This window comes from Tricharina praecox (assembly GCF_024521635.1).
Source record: "Tricharina praecox strain CBS 144465 chromosome Unknown BZA05scaffold_21, whole genome shotgun sequence".
NCBI classification, from domain to species: domain Eukaryota; kingdom Fungi; phylum Ascomycota; class Pezizomycetes; order Pezizales; family Pyronemataceae; genus Tricharina; species Tricharina praecox.
The window spans coordinates 600374-618409 of record NW_026250423.1 but is presented as its reverse complement, the minus strand read 5'-3'; the positions used below and the strand labels follow the sequence as shown (position 1 = coordinate 618409).

Below are 18036 nucleotides of genomic sequence, written 5' to 3'. Positions count from 1 at the left end.
CTGTCGGCGGGAGGAAGCGAATGTGGTTAGTATGTGGTGGGCATCAACGTTGGTGCGCATGGCGGGGGGCATGGCGGGGGCGGCCGAATAAGGAGAAAATGCTCCATTTATAAACCGAAGCCCATTTTCACTCACGCCGGAAGCCTAATGAGCGGAAATTTATCTTTTTACCAACGGATGTCCGAAGAGAGTGGTGGAAAGACATTGCATTCACTGCCAAATGTCAATATACACCTCAACGCCAAATTTGGCCTCTGTCTATTCGTCATATTGAGTATTGACAGCCAAATTAGGTGAAAGAACCCAATATGACCATCGCAAACTGGCCCGCAATTACTACCAACCGCCTATTGACTAGGCTTCGCCCAATATGACCATCGTAAACTGGCCGCAATTACTACTAACCGCCCATTGACTCGGCTCCGCCCAAATAAACATGGCAACTTGTACGCTGAGGAAAAAAGGCCAATTTACTGGCTGAAGCCTGAATTACCAGTGCAAATGAGCCGCACTTTGTGCTGATAGCCAGTTTACATGCAGACTCGCATTCAACTAATGGAGCCTCGTCTCATTCCCTGTACCCTAGGGGTGGATGAGTGGGTTGGGAACTTGGGGCCTGTTGGTTCTAGGTTGGTTCGATCATGAAGATCGATTTGACTGAATATGAGATACGAGAGAGGGAGGGAGGGAGGGTGTGTGTGAGAGAGAGGACTTTGGCTATTTGCACAGAGATGGACGTTTCCGAAGGAGCTCAAGGTGTACCCTTCAGATTTCACGGGGTTTGGCTATAGTCGTTGGCGACAGTACCAGTATTATATACTCGATATGCAGCCAGCGAGCCAGCCTCCAGACCGGATTACGGTCTGTGACCGAGTGACATCCCATATACCATATCATCCCACCGCAACTCCGCAACTCCGTGTACTCCGTGCACCCCGAGTATGTACTACATACTATATACAACCACCGATAGATACTATATTTACACCCCTTTCAAGTTTCTTGTTTCTCATGCGCACCGCGCATCCGCTCGGTCGGTCGGTCGATGATTAATCTCACATATATCTATGCTGACCGGGACTTTCGTGATGGCGACATTCGGTTCACTCCCAAAACCCAACCGAAATAACGGGCGTGCACCTACGCCAAAATTAAAGACAAGGAGGCAAATACAAAGTCAAAGTAAAAGTCAAAGAGCATGTGAAAGTGACCTCCATGCCGAGTGCGTGCATGCCGAAGTCTGGCTGGCTGCCTAGAGTTCAAGAATTGTCAACTTGTCGGCTGCTACATCTACTATACATACTACATAATAAATATGTAAATAGAGTTGTCGGCTGGTAAATGGGGGCGGCGCCGCGGCGGATATATCATACACCTAACATAGATGATAGATAGATGGGAGTCAGGTTACCAAAATACCCCGTTCCAAAGTTGTAACTGTACATACACAGGCAGGTACATGGCAGATAAGCGCACACGGGCGTGACTTCCGAAACCGTCGTCGGCGAAGTCGCGAGTGGTAAATCAGAAATTCCGTCCGCCTCTGTTCGCCTCTGTTCGCCTCTGTTCGCCGTACCTATGGATGTACATGTGTAGCAGATATAGTACCTACCGCGCAACCCATTATCTATAATAGTAGTACTGAAGGTGAGTACGGAGGTGTCAGAATGGGGGTTTTCACGATCGGTACCGGCGTGCGCCATGGGGAAGAAACAAGATTATCTTGATAGGTATGGGCCCGGCTTCGCCTACAGACATACAGTCTACAGCCATACAGACATATCATATCAGTCAGATTCATGGTTAATAGAGTATAGAGTACTCGAGTAGCCACCCGGCACCTGGCGGACCAACTAACCACCGTTTAGGTATTACCGTACATACCGGCAGTATACCCAGATTAGATAACTTACGGACGCTCGGGTGTGCAAAACCTCGATAATATGCGGCTCTCCAAGCGTTGGTTACCTGGGTGACTACCTCATCACAGCCCCGTGCAGTACTCAGTAGTTATATTGGCTAGTATTATTAATCGGTCGAGATGTAAGCAGATTGTGGGGCGAGAGGAGGGTGTGGCGGGTGCCGGGTGACTGTGAGGGAGGGGAGGGGAGGTTGCCGCGGTCGCCGACGGGTAGGCAAGGCTCCAACAGCGGTGAACGTGTGGCTTCATCATAGAGTAGAGTGCATCCCTAGGGTACAAGGAATCGGACAAGTCGCAATTACAGTAAAAGGGCGCGTGTCTAATCCGGCCACTCTTAGGGCTCTATTACGGCTCTATTACGGCGCTATTACGGCCCTCATCTCTATTACGGCCCTTGTCTCTATTACAGCCCTATGGCTCTATTACGGCTCTATGGCTATAAGGGCACAGTTGCTCAGCTGGCGTTGATAATATATTTATTTTAGGTTCTAGTTACTGCTGCTCGCCCAATATATACACATATATCTCCCCCAGCTTTTCCCGCTCTTCAGCCTCCACCCTGCTCTTCAGCCTCCCCCGCTCGCCGGCATTCACTGACATCTTAGCACACATTCAACATGACCGGCGGGCTGAATAGACAGTCTGTTAGTACTGGCGATGGCAGTGAGGTATCCGCAGCAAGCTAGGTCTAGGAGCGCAATACGTACTTGCTGTAGGAAGACCAGAGACCGAGGGAGTGAACGACGGTGATGGAGGAGCTATCGACGACCGGTGGAAGCGAGAGGAGGAGTCAGAGGAGTTGTTGGAGAAATAAGGAGCGAGATGAGGAGCTGTTAGTAAGCGGATGAGCTGTTAGCAAGAAGAGGAGCGAGAACAGCTATCGGCGAGGGGAGGGGCTGCGAGAGGGGGCGCTATCGGCGAGAGGAGAAAGTGAAGGAGGAGATGTTCGTGAGAGGAGGAAGAACTGTCAGAGAGAGGAGGAGAGCAGAAGCTGTGAGCGAGAGGAGGAGAGGAGGAGCTGTTAGCGAGAGGAGTATTGAAGCACCGGCGGCGGTGGGGCCACCGTGGCTAGGTTTTGCTGTTGTCTCGGCACCAAGAGTCGATTATTTAAGCTCGTTATCACAGCGTGTCCTGTTGTAAACTCTGTTTTACTTCTGGGCTACCGGCCACCAGCCGGCTGAAGAAGGCTGGCTTGTGGTGCGGGCATAGGTGGTGCGGTGGCGGCGAGGGATCTCTTAGTCGGCCGCATAGTCGTCTCACCATACCACTTGACATCAGCCCAACATCATCACCTACACACTAGTTGCCTCTACCCACCTGTCTCTCCACCCGCCCGTGCCGTAGCTCGACTCGGTGGAAACAATCAAAGAACCGTAGAACGTGGCTGGTGTCGGACATCGTAGGCGGAATGAAGAGGGACTATGGTGGGGTTGACTATGGCGGGGTTGACTACGGGGGGGTGCTGGCATGTACCTGCTACTAGTGGTTGTCCGTAGAGTTTATTTGTACTGTGGCTCAGTCGACAATGTGTAGTTGACACCCAAACTAGGCCTTAGGTAGTAGTGGGCATCAATGTTAGGAATAAACGTTGGTGGGTTGAGTATCGACAGCCAAATTAGGCATAAGAGCCCAATTTGACTATTGTAAACTGGCCGCAATTATTGCCAAACGCCTATTGACTCGACTTGGGCCAATTTACTAGCAGAAGCCTAAATTATCAGAGCAAATGAGCCGCATTTTGTGTCAAAGCCAGTTTACAAGCAGGCTCGCATTTACTTAAATGCGGCTTGCCGCATTCCTTGTACCCTAGGGGCATGTTACCCACCTGTAGTTACATACTAATAGTAGTAGTGCTCCTGGCGAACGATGCCTTACAGTACGGTACGGTACGGTGCGGTATGGTAACCACCGACCCGTCATCCAAGCCCACAGCCAGGCACCATTTTTGTCTCGTCCCGTTCCGTTTGTGAAGAGAACTTGGGGTGACATGTGGTAGGATGTAAGTAAGCAAGCGATTACTTGGCAACTTGGGGTACTCTAGCGAGTAGCCACGCATGAATGTCTTAATTGGCGTTCCGGGCGGTGAAGTGACACTGTGACAGGTGGGGGGCGGCGTGTTGAGAAAAACATTTCCACTTAGTGGCCGTGACCAGTCGGTGGATACGGAGACGACACGGTACCACCTAGTAGAGTACATACACCACGTATTTGTTCGTGGGCGCAGTGGAGTTGAGCGGAAAACCTTGAAGGATCTGCACCGGCGTGACGGTGTCTGGCTTCTGGACACTAACGGAGAACTCGGCATGGGAGAGCTCAGAGAGCTGAAGTTTTCTAACTTCCAGATGCTAGATTATAAGCGATTGGGTGAGGCGAGTTCTTGGACATTTACCCCGTGGTATGGGTGGTCTGTAAGGTGGGTGTGTGCGTACCGGCTTTGCTGGGCTGTGCTGGACTGGACAGGTGCCGGGCGTTTGCACTTGGCGCTGAAGCTCTTGTCCACCCACATTCCTCAGCCCTCGGCCCGCCCCATCTAACTGGTCCCTTGACTCCCTTCTAGTAGAAAGGTAGTTATGTAACCAACTAGCATCTCTGTAGGATACTCGCCGAGCACTTACATAAGTAAACAAGTGGTTCGAGCTTTCCTGGGTACCGCAGCCGAAACCGTCTGTGCGAGCCGACCGCTACGGCTATGTAAAGAGTAGGGTTCGTGGTTCATGGTTTAAGGTGGGGCGAACACCTCCACACCTCCACACAAGCCGGCGGGGCCAAGCCAGCGAGGCGAAGTCAACAATCAAGCGTCAAGCGTCAAGAGTTCAAGACAACCAGCGACGATCTTCCGGGTACACTTCCTGCCGAGTCGGGTAGGTAGACGAGCTGTGGTTACTCCAGAGTAGAGTACTGCTTGCTTACTCAGGTGTAGGTGCGGCCATGCGAAGCATGACGGCCCGATTATTCAAACTCCGGCTCGATTACATACTCCACACAAGCCGGCGCCGAACCAGGCCAAGCCAGCGTGGCAGCGAGGCGAAGTCAAGTCAACAGTCAAGCGTCAAGCGTCAAGACATCCAGCACCAGCGACGATCTTCCGGGTACACTTTCTGCCGACTCGGGTCGGTAGACGAGCTGTGGTTACTCTACATAGAGCACTGCTTGCTTACTCAGGTGTAGTCGCGGCCATGCGAAGCATGACGGTCCGATTATTCAAACTCCGGCTCGATTAGCAATCGCAATCGCATGCGCATGCGCCTTGAAAGATGAAAGATGAAAGTCTGAAGTTGAAAGTTGCAAGAGATTCGGTACGGTACGGTAATACGGTACACTTGTGACTGTACAGCCCCACGGGTCGGTACAGGATCGTGCAGAATGCAGAGTATGGAGGGTAATGTTGAATGAATGGCTGCATGATGCGACCGACACTTTTGGCATGCCGGCCGTTTCAGCCCCCCACCACCACCTTGATGCATGCAAGCCGATACACAGATGCTGCGCTTCCATAACTGTCCCCGCTGGCTTCTGAGTGTGTTGGTTAGCGATTCGGATTGTTCGTCGCCGACGGGTTAACTCACGCGACAGGAAGCGAATGTTTCGTCACAGGACAATCCGGATTACGAGCGGATTACGACAGCCGCTGGCAGTCGCTGGCGGGGGCCTGGAGGGAAGATCTCCAGCAGCGAGCAGCGAGCCTCGGTATCGGATAATACCACTGCCATTACTGTGTACGGTAATGTACGATAGGTACTAATTTCGGCGCGCTCTTGCGTTCGCCCGCCTTTGGGCCTTTCCGAGATAGGACTCTCTTCCCAGCTCTCTTTCCGGGCCTCTTTCTGGCTGTCTTTCCGTACCTAACTCTCGCATTCTGCCAGAATCCATTGATGCGTGCATACCCAGATACCCAGATACCCAGATTCCCGGAGGAGAAGATGGGGAAGAAACCAATCTCCGTGCTTGCTTTAGGTTTAGATTTAGATTTCGATTTCTGATGCACGATAGGTATGCGATGTGTTATGTGCGATGCACGCATCTCGACATGGGCGGACAAGGCGGCATCGCTCACTTGCACAGTCTGCCTGCCTGCGTGGGTTTTGTGTGGTGGAGTGGTCGTACACAAGTGGTAATGCTGGTGATGGTGGTAATAATGGTGGTGGTGGTAATAATGGTGGTGGTAGTGGTGGTGGTGGTGGTAGTGGTGGTGGTGAGTGGTGGTGGTGGCCCTGTGGGAGGCAGCTGCACGCTAACCTCATCAGAGTAGAGTATAGTAGAGTGGTTGGGTTACAGAGTGCAGTTGGCGTGGGCCAACCCACTCCAGAAGCGCAGACGGAATATCCATCAACAGGGACCCCGAAGAACCGGGTCGGTGGATTCGAAAGAATGATTCAGGATGGATCGTCAGAGTCTCGAACCAGCCGTAATCCGCTGGCGAAACCCGTATTGGCGCCATGGCTACTATCGTCGATAGGCAACTACCGTAGCTACGCCTTCCCCGCGGCGGGGAAGTTGGCGGCCGTCTTCTCACCGAAATCTTGAGAGAGGCTGAAGCCATAGGACCTGACGTCAAGAAGTGCGGGGAGCAGTTCTTCTCCAAACTCACCGCCACGGGTAGGTAGGGAGTTGCTATGGAGCAGCAGGACATGACGTCCGCGGAGCTTCAATTACGATGTGATGTGTCTGTACTATGTACCTGTGTATGAAGAAGCCCCATCCTCGAACTAGTTCTTACTCAGGTAGGTTATCTTTCACCACGTCGTGGCTTCAAATGAGACGGACCATCCATCCTGCATGCCGCGCCACTCCCGGGTGGTGCGTTCCACCAGCTTTTCCCACAGCCGCCGCTTTAAACTCAGCCTGGGCGCCACCAAGCGCGATGGTACTTGTTACATACCGTAGTTGCTCAAGCTAGGAACAGTAGTTAGGAAGGGGACAACCGACGTCAAAATCGCAGCGGGCCTGTCGGGATGAACGCACAGAAGTTTCATGGTTGCTTGCAGGAATGGGTTGGGTGGGAGGGGGTGCGGGCCTGGGATGGGCGCGGGATGGTGGGAGGGGGGTAAGGTACGATGTGGAGGGGGGGAGGTTTGGCCAGCTGGGATGAATGGGTGGAGGGGTGGATGGGGCGGTGGACGGGGCGGCGGATGGGGGAATGGATGGGGCAGCGGATGGGGGAATGGATGGGAGGGATGAATGAGTGGATGGTGGCTGGACGGAGGTGGATCGAGTGTGGATGGGTAGGTGGGTGGACACAATCCTTGAACCCCCAGAACAACACCCTGGGGCCTCCGGCAGAGTTGCGCGCGCACACATTCTGCCTCTACCTATTTTACAGCACGATGCCCGCGCAATTGAGAGGACCATTCTTGTTTTCTCTTCACGAACAGCACTGCGACGACACGACACGACACGACCACACGGGACAGTACTCTCCATCACCTGGTATATACCTCTTCGACCGACCTCAGGGCTCCGTGCTATCTATATAGTAGCTAGCTCCAGGTTCATCCGGGAGAGAGTGTGTACATACACCACCATAGTATAGACAGCGTTCCTTTTGATGGAGAATTAGTTACACAGCAGCTTGCTACCACCTGCCGGCATTCACCACTATCTTACCTTAAGATCAACTTACTTTCTTACTTAAACACCACCATCCGACTTGTCCGGTACGCGAAGTGGAGGAGCTTAGCTTTAGCTGTTCGGGCGCCTAGCAGAACATACTTATCTCTCGGGGGAGAACCTGAGGACTCCCGTCACCTTTCCGTTCTGTTACCTACCTTCGGCCATTGGCAACCCCACTCCTGCCTAGGCCCTCCACCGCTGCGACCACGAAGACGAGGCTATACCTACCAAGCTACCTACTATCCTTACCTTCTACTATGTCTGCCACCCCACCACGGCGCTCGGACACGAGATCGAGCCTACGAGATGTACGGAACAACATACGAGGAGCGCGGAAGGCGCTGCACGACGATTTTACGAATCTCAAACGGAGGATGAGTTCGAACATCGGGTCGAGGGCGCATTCGTCCGGCCATTCTTCAGGGCCAGGGCCGGGAAAGAGAGCCAAGATGATGGTCTCGAAGACGGTGGAGAAGGTGCTGGGCAGGGCGTCGTCGACCAGTCCGAGGAGCTTTGAACCTAGGGTTAATGCTCACGAACAGAGGTATGTACTGTATTGTCCCCTCCCCCTCCACGGCCTACGATCGGATGCTGTTCGTTCCGGCAATGCTAAATCCTGAGGTATGTAGACCTTCGTGCACCGACTACCATCCGCCCTACCCAACAAGCTCGCAACTACAACAACAACAAGATCCGTCGAACGCCCAATTGTCGGTATTGGATTCCCAGATACATGCCGGCCAGAGTAGCTATCCTACCGATCCTATCGACTACTACGAGACGAACAATACTATCCAGCAATACAATGTGCAGCAACAACAGCAACTCGGTGATTCTATGTTTTCAACTCCCATGCTGTTGGACAGCGCGCCGATCGCATCGCATCCCGTGTCCGCCTTTGCAACCCACAATATCACCGTGCCCTATATAAACACCAACGTAGAGGCATATCCACCCAATGACTGGAACGAACACGCCACGACAACATCCAGAGCCCATATTCTAGGAAGTCCATCCATAACGCCTCCCCCACACCACGCCTACGTAGAAGGCCCCATCCACGACTTGAATCAACTCGATCGCTCGGCCACGCTACGCGGGATCCACGAGGATCGCTACAAGAGAACAGTTTCCACCGTCAATGATCTGTCTGCTGCCGTTATCAGCAGAGGCTCCCCAACCAATGGACAGGTTGCTTCCCTGCCGGCGTCGCCCGAGACGGCATCACCCGTGTCCGCGAAGGGTAAGGGACCAGCGTCCCCTCCAGGTCGCAACGGATCGACCGCCAGTACTGGTGACAGCAAAAACCCGTGCCCGTGGCCCGGCTGCGATGGCACCAGGGACACCAATCTCTTTGAATCCAATCGTCTCAAGTGGGTTCCACAACCCCCCCTCCCCCCCTCCCCCTCCCCGATGCTATGTACTAAGATAGCGATGGCTGATCACTTCGAAAAGGGAACACTTGCGTCGAAAGCATCTATGGCCATACATGTGCGATTCCTGCGAAATGCGCAAGGGGGATAAACACCAGATTAAACGACACAGGGAGAACAAACACCCGAATGAGGACCCAAAGCAGTATAAAGACCAGACCAACGATGGTCTCGCTGCCAAGCAGCTGAAAATGCTGAGCGAGCGCGCCATCTCGTACGAGCGAATCGTCAAGATTTGTCAGGCGAAGAGCGTCGAGGAGCTCGATGAGCCACGGGGAAGTGATGGTTAGTAGCCTGTAGTCAAGGATTCTGTGTGGCATCGCTTGCTAACCATAAAACCCCCAGGCCGCACCTATCAAGGCCTCGCAGTCAGGCAAGAGACCAACAGTGTTCCGGTCTCTCCCACCTCTCTTCTCCCGCGCACCAGCATCTACGGAGCCGGACTCGGAGCCGAACTCGGAGTCAGAGCCGGAGCCGGAGCCGGACCCAGCGCTCCTCCCAGCGCTCCTCCCAGCATCACCTTCGCCGACAGCATTCCGTCAGGATATCCTAGCGCCGCAGGCCTACTCCCGGCGGCCCGCATCCCAGGCTACTGCGGCCCCAGGGTTGACACTAGTGATCAGTTCATGGAATTCGTCAATAATGTTCTAGTCCCGCACGTTGAGAACCTCAATTTCAGCGCCTCATCCTCGCCCACACGAGCATCATGTAAAGAGCACCTACGACGGGTACTCGACAGCATAGCCGCATCGGCCGAGAAGGAACTGGACAAACGAGAGAGACGGCGTTCCAGCGGTGCTGGTGAGTCCTCGACAACCACCACCACCTCCTCCCTTTATACACTGCTAACACATCACAGTCTCCAACACACCCAGTTATGGATTCCCTTCGTACACGGATATGGTCACTTCGGGAGCGCAAATCAGCGCACCTGCTACAGCCGGCGGCACTCCCGCCCTCACGAACGACAAGTCCCTGACGACGCGCAGCTCGTCGTACGGCAGTCTGAACCCTCCGCCCCTAGGAGGATACACCCCACTATACATGCGCCCCAACAACAACGACAGCAACCAGAAACCGTTTGAGCAGCAGTGGCCGATGCAACCGGTTCCTCAGCAGCAGCAGCAACAGCAACCACAGCAACAACAACAACAACCAACTCCCTCCCAGATGCAGCAGCCGGATGCGAACACTTTTGGTGGCAACGATGGGTTGGATACCGAGCAGTGGATGAACTACAGCTACCTCACATGTATGTTATGCACTGTACCAGAGGAAGGTTTCGCGGATGTTCAATGCTGATAGGAAGTACACAGGAGGCCTCCCATGATTTCTGGACTCCGGAACAACATAACGTACCCCTGCATATACCCGTCACAATATTGCATTCGCTTCCTTCCTTCCTTCCTTTCTTCCTTTCTTCCTTTCTTCCTTTCTTCCTTTCGATTTCCGGCGGAGCGTGTCACGATACCAAGGATGTAGTCGGCTTTTTGGGGTTTCTTTTATTTCTCCCTGTCATCTGTCTTGTTTGGACTGGCGGGTTTTCTTTTCTTTTCTTCTTTTCTTTTCTTCTGGGACGGGACAGGACGGTTTTGATTTTTCCATTTCCATTTTTTCCATTTTCATTTTGTATATCAATACGACCTGTATGTACCTATGTTGGATGCTACCACGCTTTGTCTTCCTTCCCCTTCCACTTCCCGTTTCCTTTTGTGTTTCCTTTTTCTCCTTCGTCCCGGTTACGAGAGCACGCACGGAGACTGCTTCTTGTGTAAAAGTCCATGTATGGGTTTTAATAAGGGTGTTTCAGCTTTCTACTATGGTGGGGGGTCGTTTTTGGGTTTTTGGGTTGGGTTTTGGCTCGTTTTTGGTCGTTTTTGGGTTGGTTCTTGGGTTGGTTTCTAGGACTGGTTTTGATTTTTGAGAACTGGGTGATGGGACCGGGTGAAGGTTCATGTTTATGTTCATGTTCATGTTTATGGTTGTGTTTTTTATAATTTCCTTTACCACTTTGAAGTTTGCATTGGGCTTTCTCGTATGATATTTCTTTGCATTGGGGTTTTCTCGTGTTTCTTTCTTTGCATATGTTGTTTGATATTTGTGTGGCATGAGTCATGGGTTATGAGATGTGGGTTATGGGTTATAGGCGTATATTGTGTAGGTAGATGTATGCAGGAGGCGAGGAGAGGAGATTTATGTAAATGTACAGAGGGCTGTGGGCGGTGGGCGGTGGGCGGTGGGCGGTGGGCGGTAGTTATGGGGGGGTTATGGGGGATTATGGGGGCCATGAGGGATTATGGGAGGTTATGGGGGATTAATACACTTGCTTGGTTAATCATCATTGCAGTTCGACATTCTTGGATTACCTAAGGCAGATACAAACCGGCTCCTCGCCGATCGGGGGGGAAGACAGCCAGAAGACGCTAGATAAACAGTCCGGGACGAGTGATAAACTATGTGCCAAAGGGCAAGAGTCGGAACATGACATGCGCACGTGCCATTCACCGCCAACGGCCGCAATCTTTCCTCGTGCTCTCGCATACATCCAGAGCGACAATGAAGCGCAGACGCAGACTGGATGAATATTCGCATCACCTGGATGCAGTGTAATACCAGTGACACAGTTAGGAGCCAGCATGCGTAAGCACAGTGGCCAGCAGCTCCCAGGATCCAAAAACAAGATTAATATTAACACCGATACTATGTGATCGGTTCTCAGATATTAAAACTGAAAAGAACAGATACTACACTTGATCTAAGCCAAAAGGCTGTGTGTATGTAGAGGGGGGATTGTTAGTGGACTGTGGATATTCGATGGTGTTGAATGTTGAATGTTGGATGTTGGACTTGGGGTGGGGATGACATACCAAAGAGAGCTGAAGAGAAAAGAAGCGGAGGGGAAGGAGGGAGAAGAGCCTTTTATACATAGCTGTTGGAGGGACACTAGTAGCCTCGTCGGGTTCTCGCCGCTACCACATAGGGCTTAACTAGGCCTTACGGCGTCATGTCATGTCATATCATAGCAAAAAATAAAAAATAACATGGAGAAGCCGAGAGTGCTGTTCGCACGTCTCTAGCAGCAGCAGCACCATCACAATGTATGTAGTATTTGATCTTGAAGAGATGAAGGGGGGGACTGCGGCGGCGTACATTTTATCCTCTTCACTATCTACGGTAAGTTGGCGAGTGATTAACTATGTACCCAAGTGTGGAGAGAGAGAACTTAGAGGGCAGCTGGTTGCACTGTGCCGAACTCTAGGTCTAGAGTGGACTAGATGCGTACTATATGCCGTGATCTACAAAGGAGGTAGGATATGTACAGAGGTCGAATACATTGTAGGGGCATGTGAGTTTCCCACGAGGTTGATATACTTCGTTTTTGGTGGAGGCGGTCCCCGTGAATCCTTGTGCGTGCGAGTGATGGAGATTGATGGAGATTGATGGGATCATGGGGATTGCTGCTACTATGGTCCATAGGGTCGCATCCACAATGCCGTAGGTAAGGAAATGAATGTATGTAGTAGGTATTTAACACCCAGCACTATGTATTTGCTAATGGGAAATGCAGCAAAAGAAAAAGAAAAACAGAAATTCTCGTGTAGAGCTCAAGTCAAATATAATGAATCAGAATAACGCCTGTTCCTCCTCGTCCTCCTCGTCCTCCTTCCCAAGTTCCCCACAGGACCAAATAACCAGCATATATACGCCATACCCCAGCTCCAAATCTCAACCCGAAATTCAGCTATTACACAACAACCGCACCAAATAGATCCCAAACCTGTTCCTCCTGTTCCTTCTCCTTCTCCTTCCCAGTTTCCTTCCAAGTTCCGCCCAGGACCAAATAACCAGCACATATACGCCATACCCCATCTCCAACACCCAACCCTCAATCCAGCCATTACACGACAACGGCACCAAACAGATCCCACACCTCCTTCTCCCTTTTCTCCCCCTTCTCCCCCTTCTCCCTCTCTTTCCTCTCCATCCCCTCCACTATCGGCGGATCCCACCGCATCACAGGGCCCCTATGCTTCGCCTGCTCCAGGACGAGCTCACCCACATCCCTCCAGCCGAGTTTCCTATACAACCCGGACCTGTCAGGACTCCCAGTGGCCTCGAGCATTACGGGGACGCCCTCCTCGGCCGCAATCCGCATGCCCTCCTCGACCATCAGCCTTCCCACCCCGCGCCGCTGCCACTCCGGGTGCACCCCCAGCAGCGCAAGGTGCAGGCGTCGCGCTGGCACCAGCGTCGACAGCGCGGTGAACGCGCGGGTCAGCTCGGAGGATACTGCGGGTGACATGCTGCGGTCTGTTGGCTGCAGTGGCGTCGTGAGGTGAAGGAAGTAGCGCTCGAGATCTACACCCTCAGTCAGCCATATCCCCACAGTATGGGGAGGGGATACAAACCAGTCAAGATCCCGCACCCGGTATTCATCTCCAACCACGGCCCGGTGGTGCCATCAGCAATCCACACGGCCACACCGACGACCTGGCCGACGGCCTCGACGACGAGGATCAGCGTGTTGCGCGACAGCAGGTGCGTGTGCAGCGAGCGCGAGAAGGCCCGGCGGAAGTCGTCGGCGTGCTGTTGTCGGTAGGGGTGGCGTGCTGTGAAGAGTGGCTCTGTCGCGAAGGCTTGCGTGCATAGCAACGAGATCGCGGGGATGTCGCGGCGGTGCGCGGGGCGGAGGTGCATTCTTGTTATCTTGTTGGGTTTGTGTGTGGGGGGGAGGGGGGATTGAAGTGGAGGAAGGGCGAGGATGGATGATTAGAATTTAAAGGTCTGATTAGGGTGCCAATTGTCTGCTGGTGATCAAAAAATCGTCAATCCGGGGACTCAATGGGATCCATATATCCATTCCCTCCCCCTCCCTCCCGCCTCCCCTCCCGTGTCTCCCAGCCACCACCACCGCCGCCACTCGCCGCCGGCTCTGCCAAGCGGTACCGGTGTAGGTATCAACCCCCAATGGTGAGCTGTTCGGTACGCATCGTGATTCCTTTCATTTCCCGCTGGTGTGGTTTTCCCCCACGCACCACTCACCACCCACGATACTCTTACTCAGCCCTGCGGGCTGAGTAGTACATTTGATAGACGGCCAACACCAGCGGATACTATAACGGGTAAGCCGATATGCTACATGGTATAGAGGCAGACGAGCGTTTGGTAACTAGGCCAGGTAACCCAGCTGGCTGCTGGCCCGGTGATGATGTTGGTCTACATACCTACTTACCTGCTGGGTTACTTGATTAGTTATGTAGCAGCCGATAATTTTGATACCTCAAAACAAATACCACGATATCACCACCACCACGGCATAATCAGACAACTCTGACGTTAGTCGAACCCACAGAAGTGGGTATCGTGAACCGGATATCGTCCTCCATGGTGAGGTAGTCGTCTCAGGCCCAGGCTCAGGCAGAGGCAGATGCAATTATGGTAGAGTACAAACACCTATGCCTGTGTGCACTGGGCATGGTGAACACGAGGGAATGTTCACCGTTCAACGCCTTGACTTTGGCGTTGACGTTGCACTTCCTTGCAGCCGATAGGGCTAGTTACTATAGTTACTACACCCCCACCCACGCAGGCAGCAGGCAGCAGGCAGCAATCGTACATATAACAGGCAGCAGTCGACAGGCGGGATCACTGCATACATAAGAATGTATAATTGAACAGCACGCGGTGTGTTTAGTTGTGTATAGTTGTGTATAGTACGGTCGTCGGTAAGGCTAGCTGTTACTCGGAATAACTCGAGCCCCCACGGGCCCACCCGGGATACCGCCGATCGCCGGTGGAGGGTGGGCGGTTTAGAGGTGGAAAAAGCGGTACCGGTACGGTATGTAGTGGATACACCGGCTGGCCGAGCGGAATTGAAAGGACCGGAAAACGTAATCCATTCGGTCGGTGTGTAACGTTCACCGATCTTCACCGATCCGTACTGATGTTGCCGAGACGCATGCGTGGGAGTACCAGTAGGTGAGAGGTTGTGATTAACTACTCCGGTAGGCAGCAGCCAAGCGGTACTATAGGGTGAGGGGGTATAAAGGTGAAGATTCCCTAGGAAGAGAAGAGAGATCTAGAGGCGTGGTGGGGGTTATGCAGTAGTTACATTTACTTACCCACTTCCCCATCTATTCTCCCTTCTCGAGCTCCAGTGTATTGTACTATAATCCCACCACCAATCGCATGCCCGAGCAGTCATGAATCGCGATAATAGGTAGACAACTGTCAAAATAATATTAACCCCCGTCAAAGCACCCTAGTAGGACACTCACTATTCAATACCTACCTTACTATCCATTTATCTAGATCATCCATAGAAAGTTTCTGTCACCTATTAGAACTGCAGCTGTAACTATAGTAATCCTAAAGTCCCGTTTAGCTCGAGACCTGGCCACTCTAAGTACCTCCCATTCGCCATCGGCCATCTCCACTATACTTGTTGCCTCCCCGGGCCTGCCATCAGGAGACACCGAATTCTTTCCCTTCCCTTCGGACCGGCCTCTTCCTACCTGTCCTTTTCCAGCATAGAGTACCGAGAGTCGCTTGAATCATCAAGAAGAAACGATGAAGAACTCGAAAGTTGGACGTCCGTCGTCCGTCGCCCGGCTTACTCGCCTCCATCGGCCGAGCGCTGACGCGTGAGTTGGGCGCCTGTAGGCTGTAGGCTGTATGACATGGCGATCAAGGCGATTCGAGGCAACAAAGGCCGAGGTATCGGGTACCCAGCGCATCAGGTATCACCGTATCACCGTATCACTACGGGCCCAACTTACAGTCCATATGCAATGCTGTGCGAGCTGAGATCGAAGTCGAAGTCGCATTCACTTCCCCGCTCGTCGTATGATGGCGAACGTATGTCCTTATGTAGGTATCTTAGTCGGGGGACACGGAACTACGGAACACGAGGTGTGTCTGGCAGTCTGCGGTCATGGCTTCCTGTAGAGTACATAGTGTGAGGAGTAACAGCACGATGATGAGGAGATCGGAACATAGCTAATAATATCTCACTATGTAGCGATGGATCTACCGCCATCGTTCAGTAGATGTACCCCGGTGGTGGTCGCTTCAATCGCCTCCATCATCATACTCCTCCTCCATATGTAGAAGCAACATCATCCGCAATATCCTCCGGTAGCACCGTCTTTCTCCTCCTCCTCCTCCTCCTCCCCTTCCTCCTCCTACCCTCCCTTCTCCTGCTAGGTAATTCTCATGCTTCTTCCCCGCACTCTTCGACTTCCTCTTATCAAGCTTCAGACGATTTCTCAAGTCAGACTAGTCACTACTACCGGAACCAGCGTATTTCCTACTCGTTGACCTCCAGCCTCCAGCAACTGCCCTAGGAAATCGCGAACCTCCTTGCCATCAACAGCGGCAGCGGCAATAGTGTAGAAAGATCATTTGCGAGTTGTTTTTAGCGGCCTGCGGAGGAAAGGACGACTCCGAGTTGGGCCAGGGACTCGGGAGTCCCCGCATACATATGAACGGCACGTGCCATCACTTTGGGCGTCTGTGAGGAGTAAAGGAAGATGCATATTATACGCTTAGCTATTAGCTACCTATTGGTTAAAACTTTGATGATGGTGTTTGTTAATTAGTAGTAGGCAGACGCGATCTGGATTCTGTACCTACTATTACGTACTCTACTACACACCTGCTATTCGCACCGGAGACCCAGGGTCACATGTGCCTGGTAGTTAGGATGCCGGGACGCTAAGAAGTAGTACGGCCAGTGTCTCTTGGCAAGCCTGATCGTTCGTGATTCTTCGCCGGCCAGGGAAATTTATACGCACAGTTTGAAGCTTCAGTCTGTGAGGGAGCGCCTCTCGTTCTCAGCCGGGTTTAGTCCAGTTAAGACAAGCAAGGGCTTGAATCCATCATCGAATAGATAGTAGAGTAGACCATTAACTACAATTGTGGATGCGGCTTCTGGTACTTACGGTTCCTTCAGGAAAATATGACATGAAAGCAACACCTCGTGGTAAAAGCCAGTATATACTCTAGTACTACCTATCGTAACGCGGCTCACCGCTGAGAAGCTCGCTGGTAGACCTTTATTGTAGCAAAAATGGCCAACATGTTCCGTCGGTGTCGAAAACATGATTAAAGGGTGAATACTTACCAATCAGCCTGCAGCTCTTCTCACCGACCGAAGCTTTTCAGCCCTGCAGTTCTTCTCACCGGCTGAAGCTTTTCAGCCCTGCAGCTCTTTACTTTTCACCGAAGCTTGTCAGCCCCGAAAAAAAGAACAATCTCCAACTAGCGTCCTGGCATCCGAGTAGAGTACTTGGCACATCCGTGCTGAGCACACCCTATGTAGGTGTGTAATATCCATCTAATCTTTCTATTAATCTGATCATCATTGTCTCTGTATATATTAGTTCCGTCGCAGTAAACTTCAAGGCTCAAGCCATGTTAAGCCACACTACGATAATAGTATGTACATCCCCACCGGAATCTATGAGTTTCCGAATCACAGTTCATGATGTGGCGCAGCCACAGAGCTCGGCGGAGTATAAGGGTTGGACATGGGGAGGCTTTGGCGTTCTTCAGTAAGAGCTCGACAAACTCGTGGTACCTACCTTAGGTATGTAGGTTCAGGTCCACATCAAACGTACGCCGGGTTAGGTAGTTATGCGCAGTCGTGGCAGAGTGACTCCAGGTAGTAATGTCTTTTCAGGCTCTAGAAAATTGAAGCAGGCCATGTTGGAGTAGAGTGGAGGGTTCGTGGCACGTGCTGTCGGATTGGTACTGGAAGAGTACATAATGCACTCGGGTCAGCTTAGATCAATTGATCCTTCGGGCCAGGACTAATAATGCTTGGCCCGTTTGGATGGCCTCAGTTTTCAGTTTCAGTTTCAGAGCCAAATTGTTCCCCGCCGGGACACCGAATACTGCCCAGTTTTAGTTTCCGGAGAACTGCGAGGTGAACAGAGTGTTTGGCAGTTCTCAGTATACTCAGCCATAGGTCTGAATAATAAATAGGCTTCACCAGAACTTTAATAGTGGACAAATTGTGTTTTTTCTCTTCCCCGTAAAGGGAGTCCATGGTTGAAGTTAAAATGTGGT

The 18036-nt window shown here is 52.2% G+C and overlaps 4 protein-coding genes across 4 annotated transcripts; 2 read left to right on the top strand and 2 right to left on the bottom strand.

Moving 5' to 3' along the window:
- The first annotated feature begins 5111 nt into the window (after positions 1 to 5111).
- On the top strand, positions 5112 to 6207 carry BZA05DRAFT_405407 (uncharacterized protein). The gene is made up of 3 exons (XM_051484407.1): positions 5112 to 5656; positions 5912 to 6113; positions 6166 to 6207. The coding sequence occupies exons 1-3, from the start codon at positions 5502 to 5504 to the stop codon at positions 6175 to 6177; spliced, it is 369 nt and encodes a 122-aa protein (XP_051337417.1). The 5' UTR covers positions 5112 to 5501; the 3' UTR covers positions 6178 to 6207.
- Positions 6208 to 6630: 423 nt separating this feature from the next.
- On the bottom strand, positions 6631 to 7565 carry BZA05DRAFT_127310 (uncharacterized protein). Its single transcript, XM_051478752.1, has one exon. It carries the CDS (start codon positions 7340 to 7342, stop codon positions 6815 to 6817), a length of 528 nt encoding a protein of 175 aa, XP_051337416.1. The 5' UTR covers positions 7343 to 7565; the 3' UTR covers positions 6631 to 6814.
- Positions 7566 to 10525, top strand: BZA05DRAFT_127329 (uncharacterized protein). Its single transcript, XM_051478753.1, has 6 exons — positions 7566 to 8075; positions 8161 to 8904; positions 8987 to 9249; positions 9310 to 9765; positions 9824 to 10216; positions 10284 to 10525. The coding sequence occupies exons 1-6, from the start codon at positions 7789 to 7791 to the stop codon at positions 10292 to 10294; spliced, it is 2154 nt and encodes a 717-aa protein (XP_051337415.1). The 5' UTR covers positions 7566 to 7788; the 3' UTR covers positions 10295 to 10525.
- Positions 10526 to 12853: 2328 nt separating this feature from the next.
- Positions 12854 to 13811, bottom strand: BZA05DRAFT_437949 (acyl-CoA N-acyltransferase). Its single transcript, XM_051486469.1, has 2 exons — positions 13374 to 13811; positions 12854 to 13323 (listed from the first exon to the last, which is right to left on the bottom strand). The coding sequence occupies exons 1-2, from the start codon at positions 13660 to 13662 to the stop codon at positions 12863 to 12865; spliced, it is 750 nt and encodes a 249-aa protein (XP_051337414.1). The 5' UTR covers positions 13663 to 13811; the 3' UTR covers positions 12854 to 12862.
- Between the last annotated feature and the right edge of the window lie 4225 nt (positions 13812 to 18036).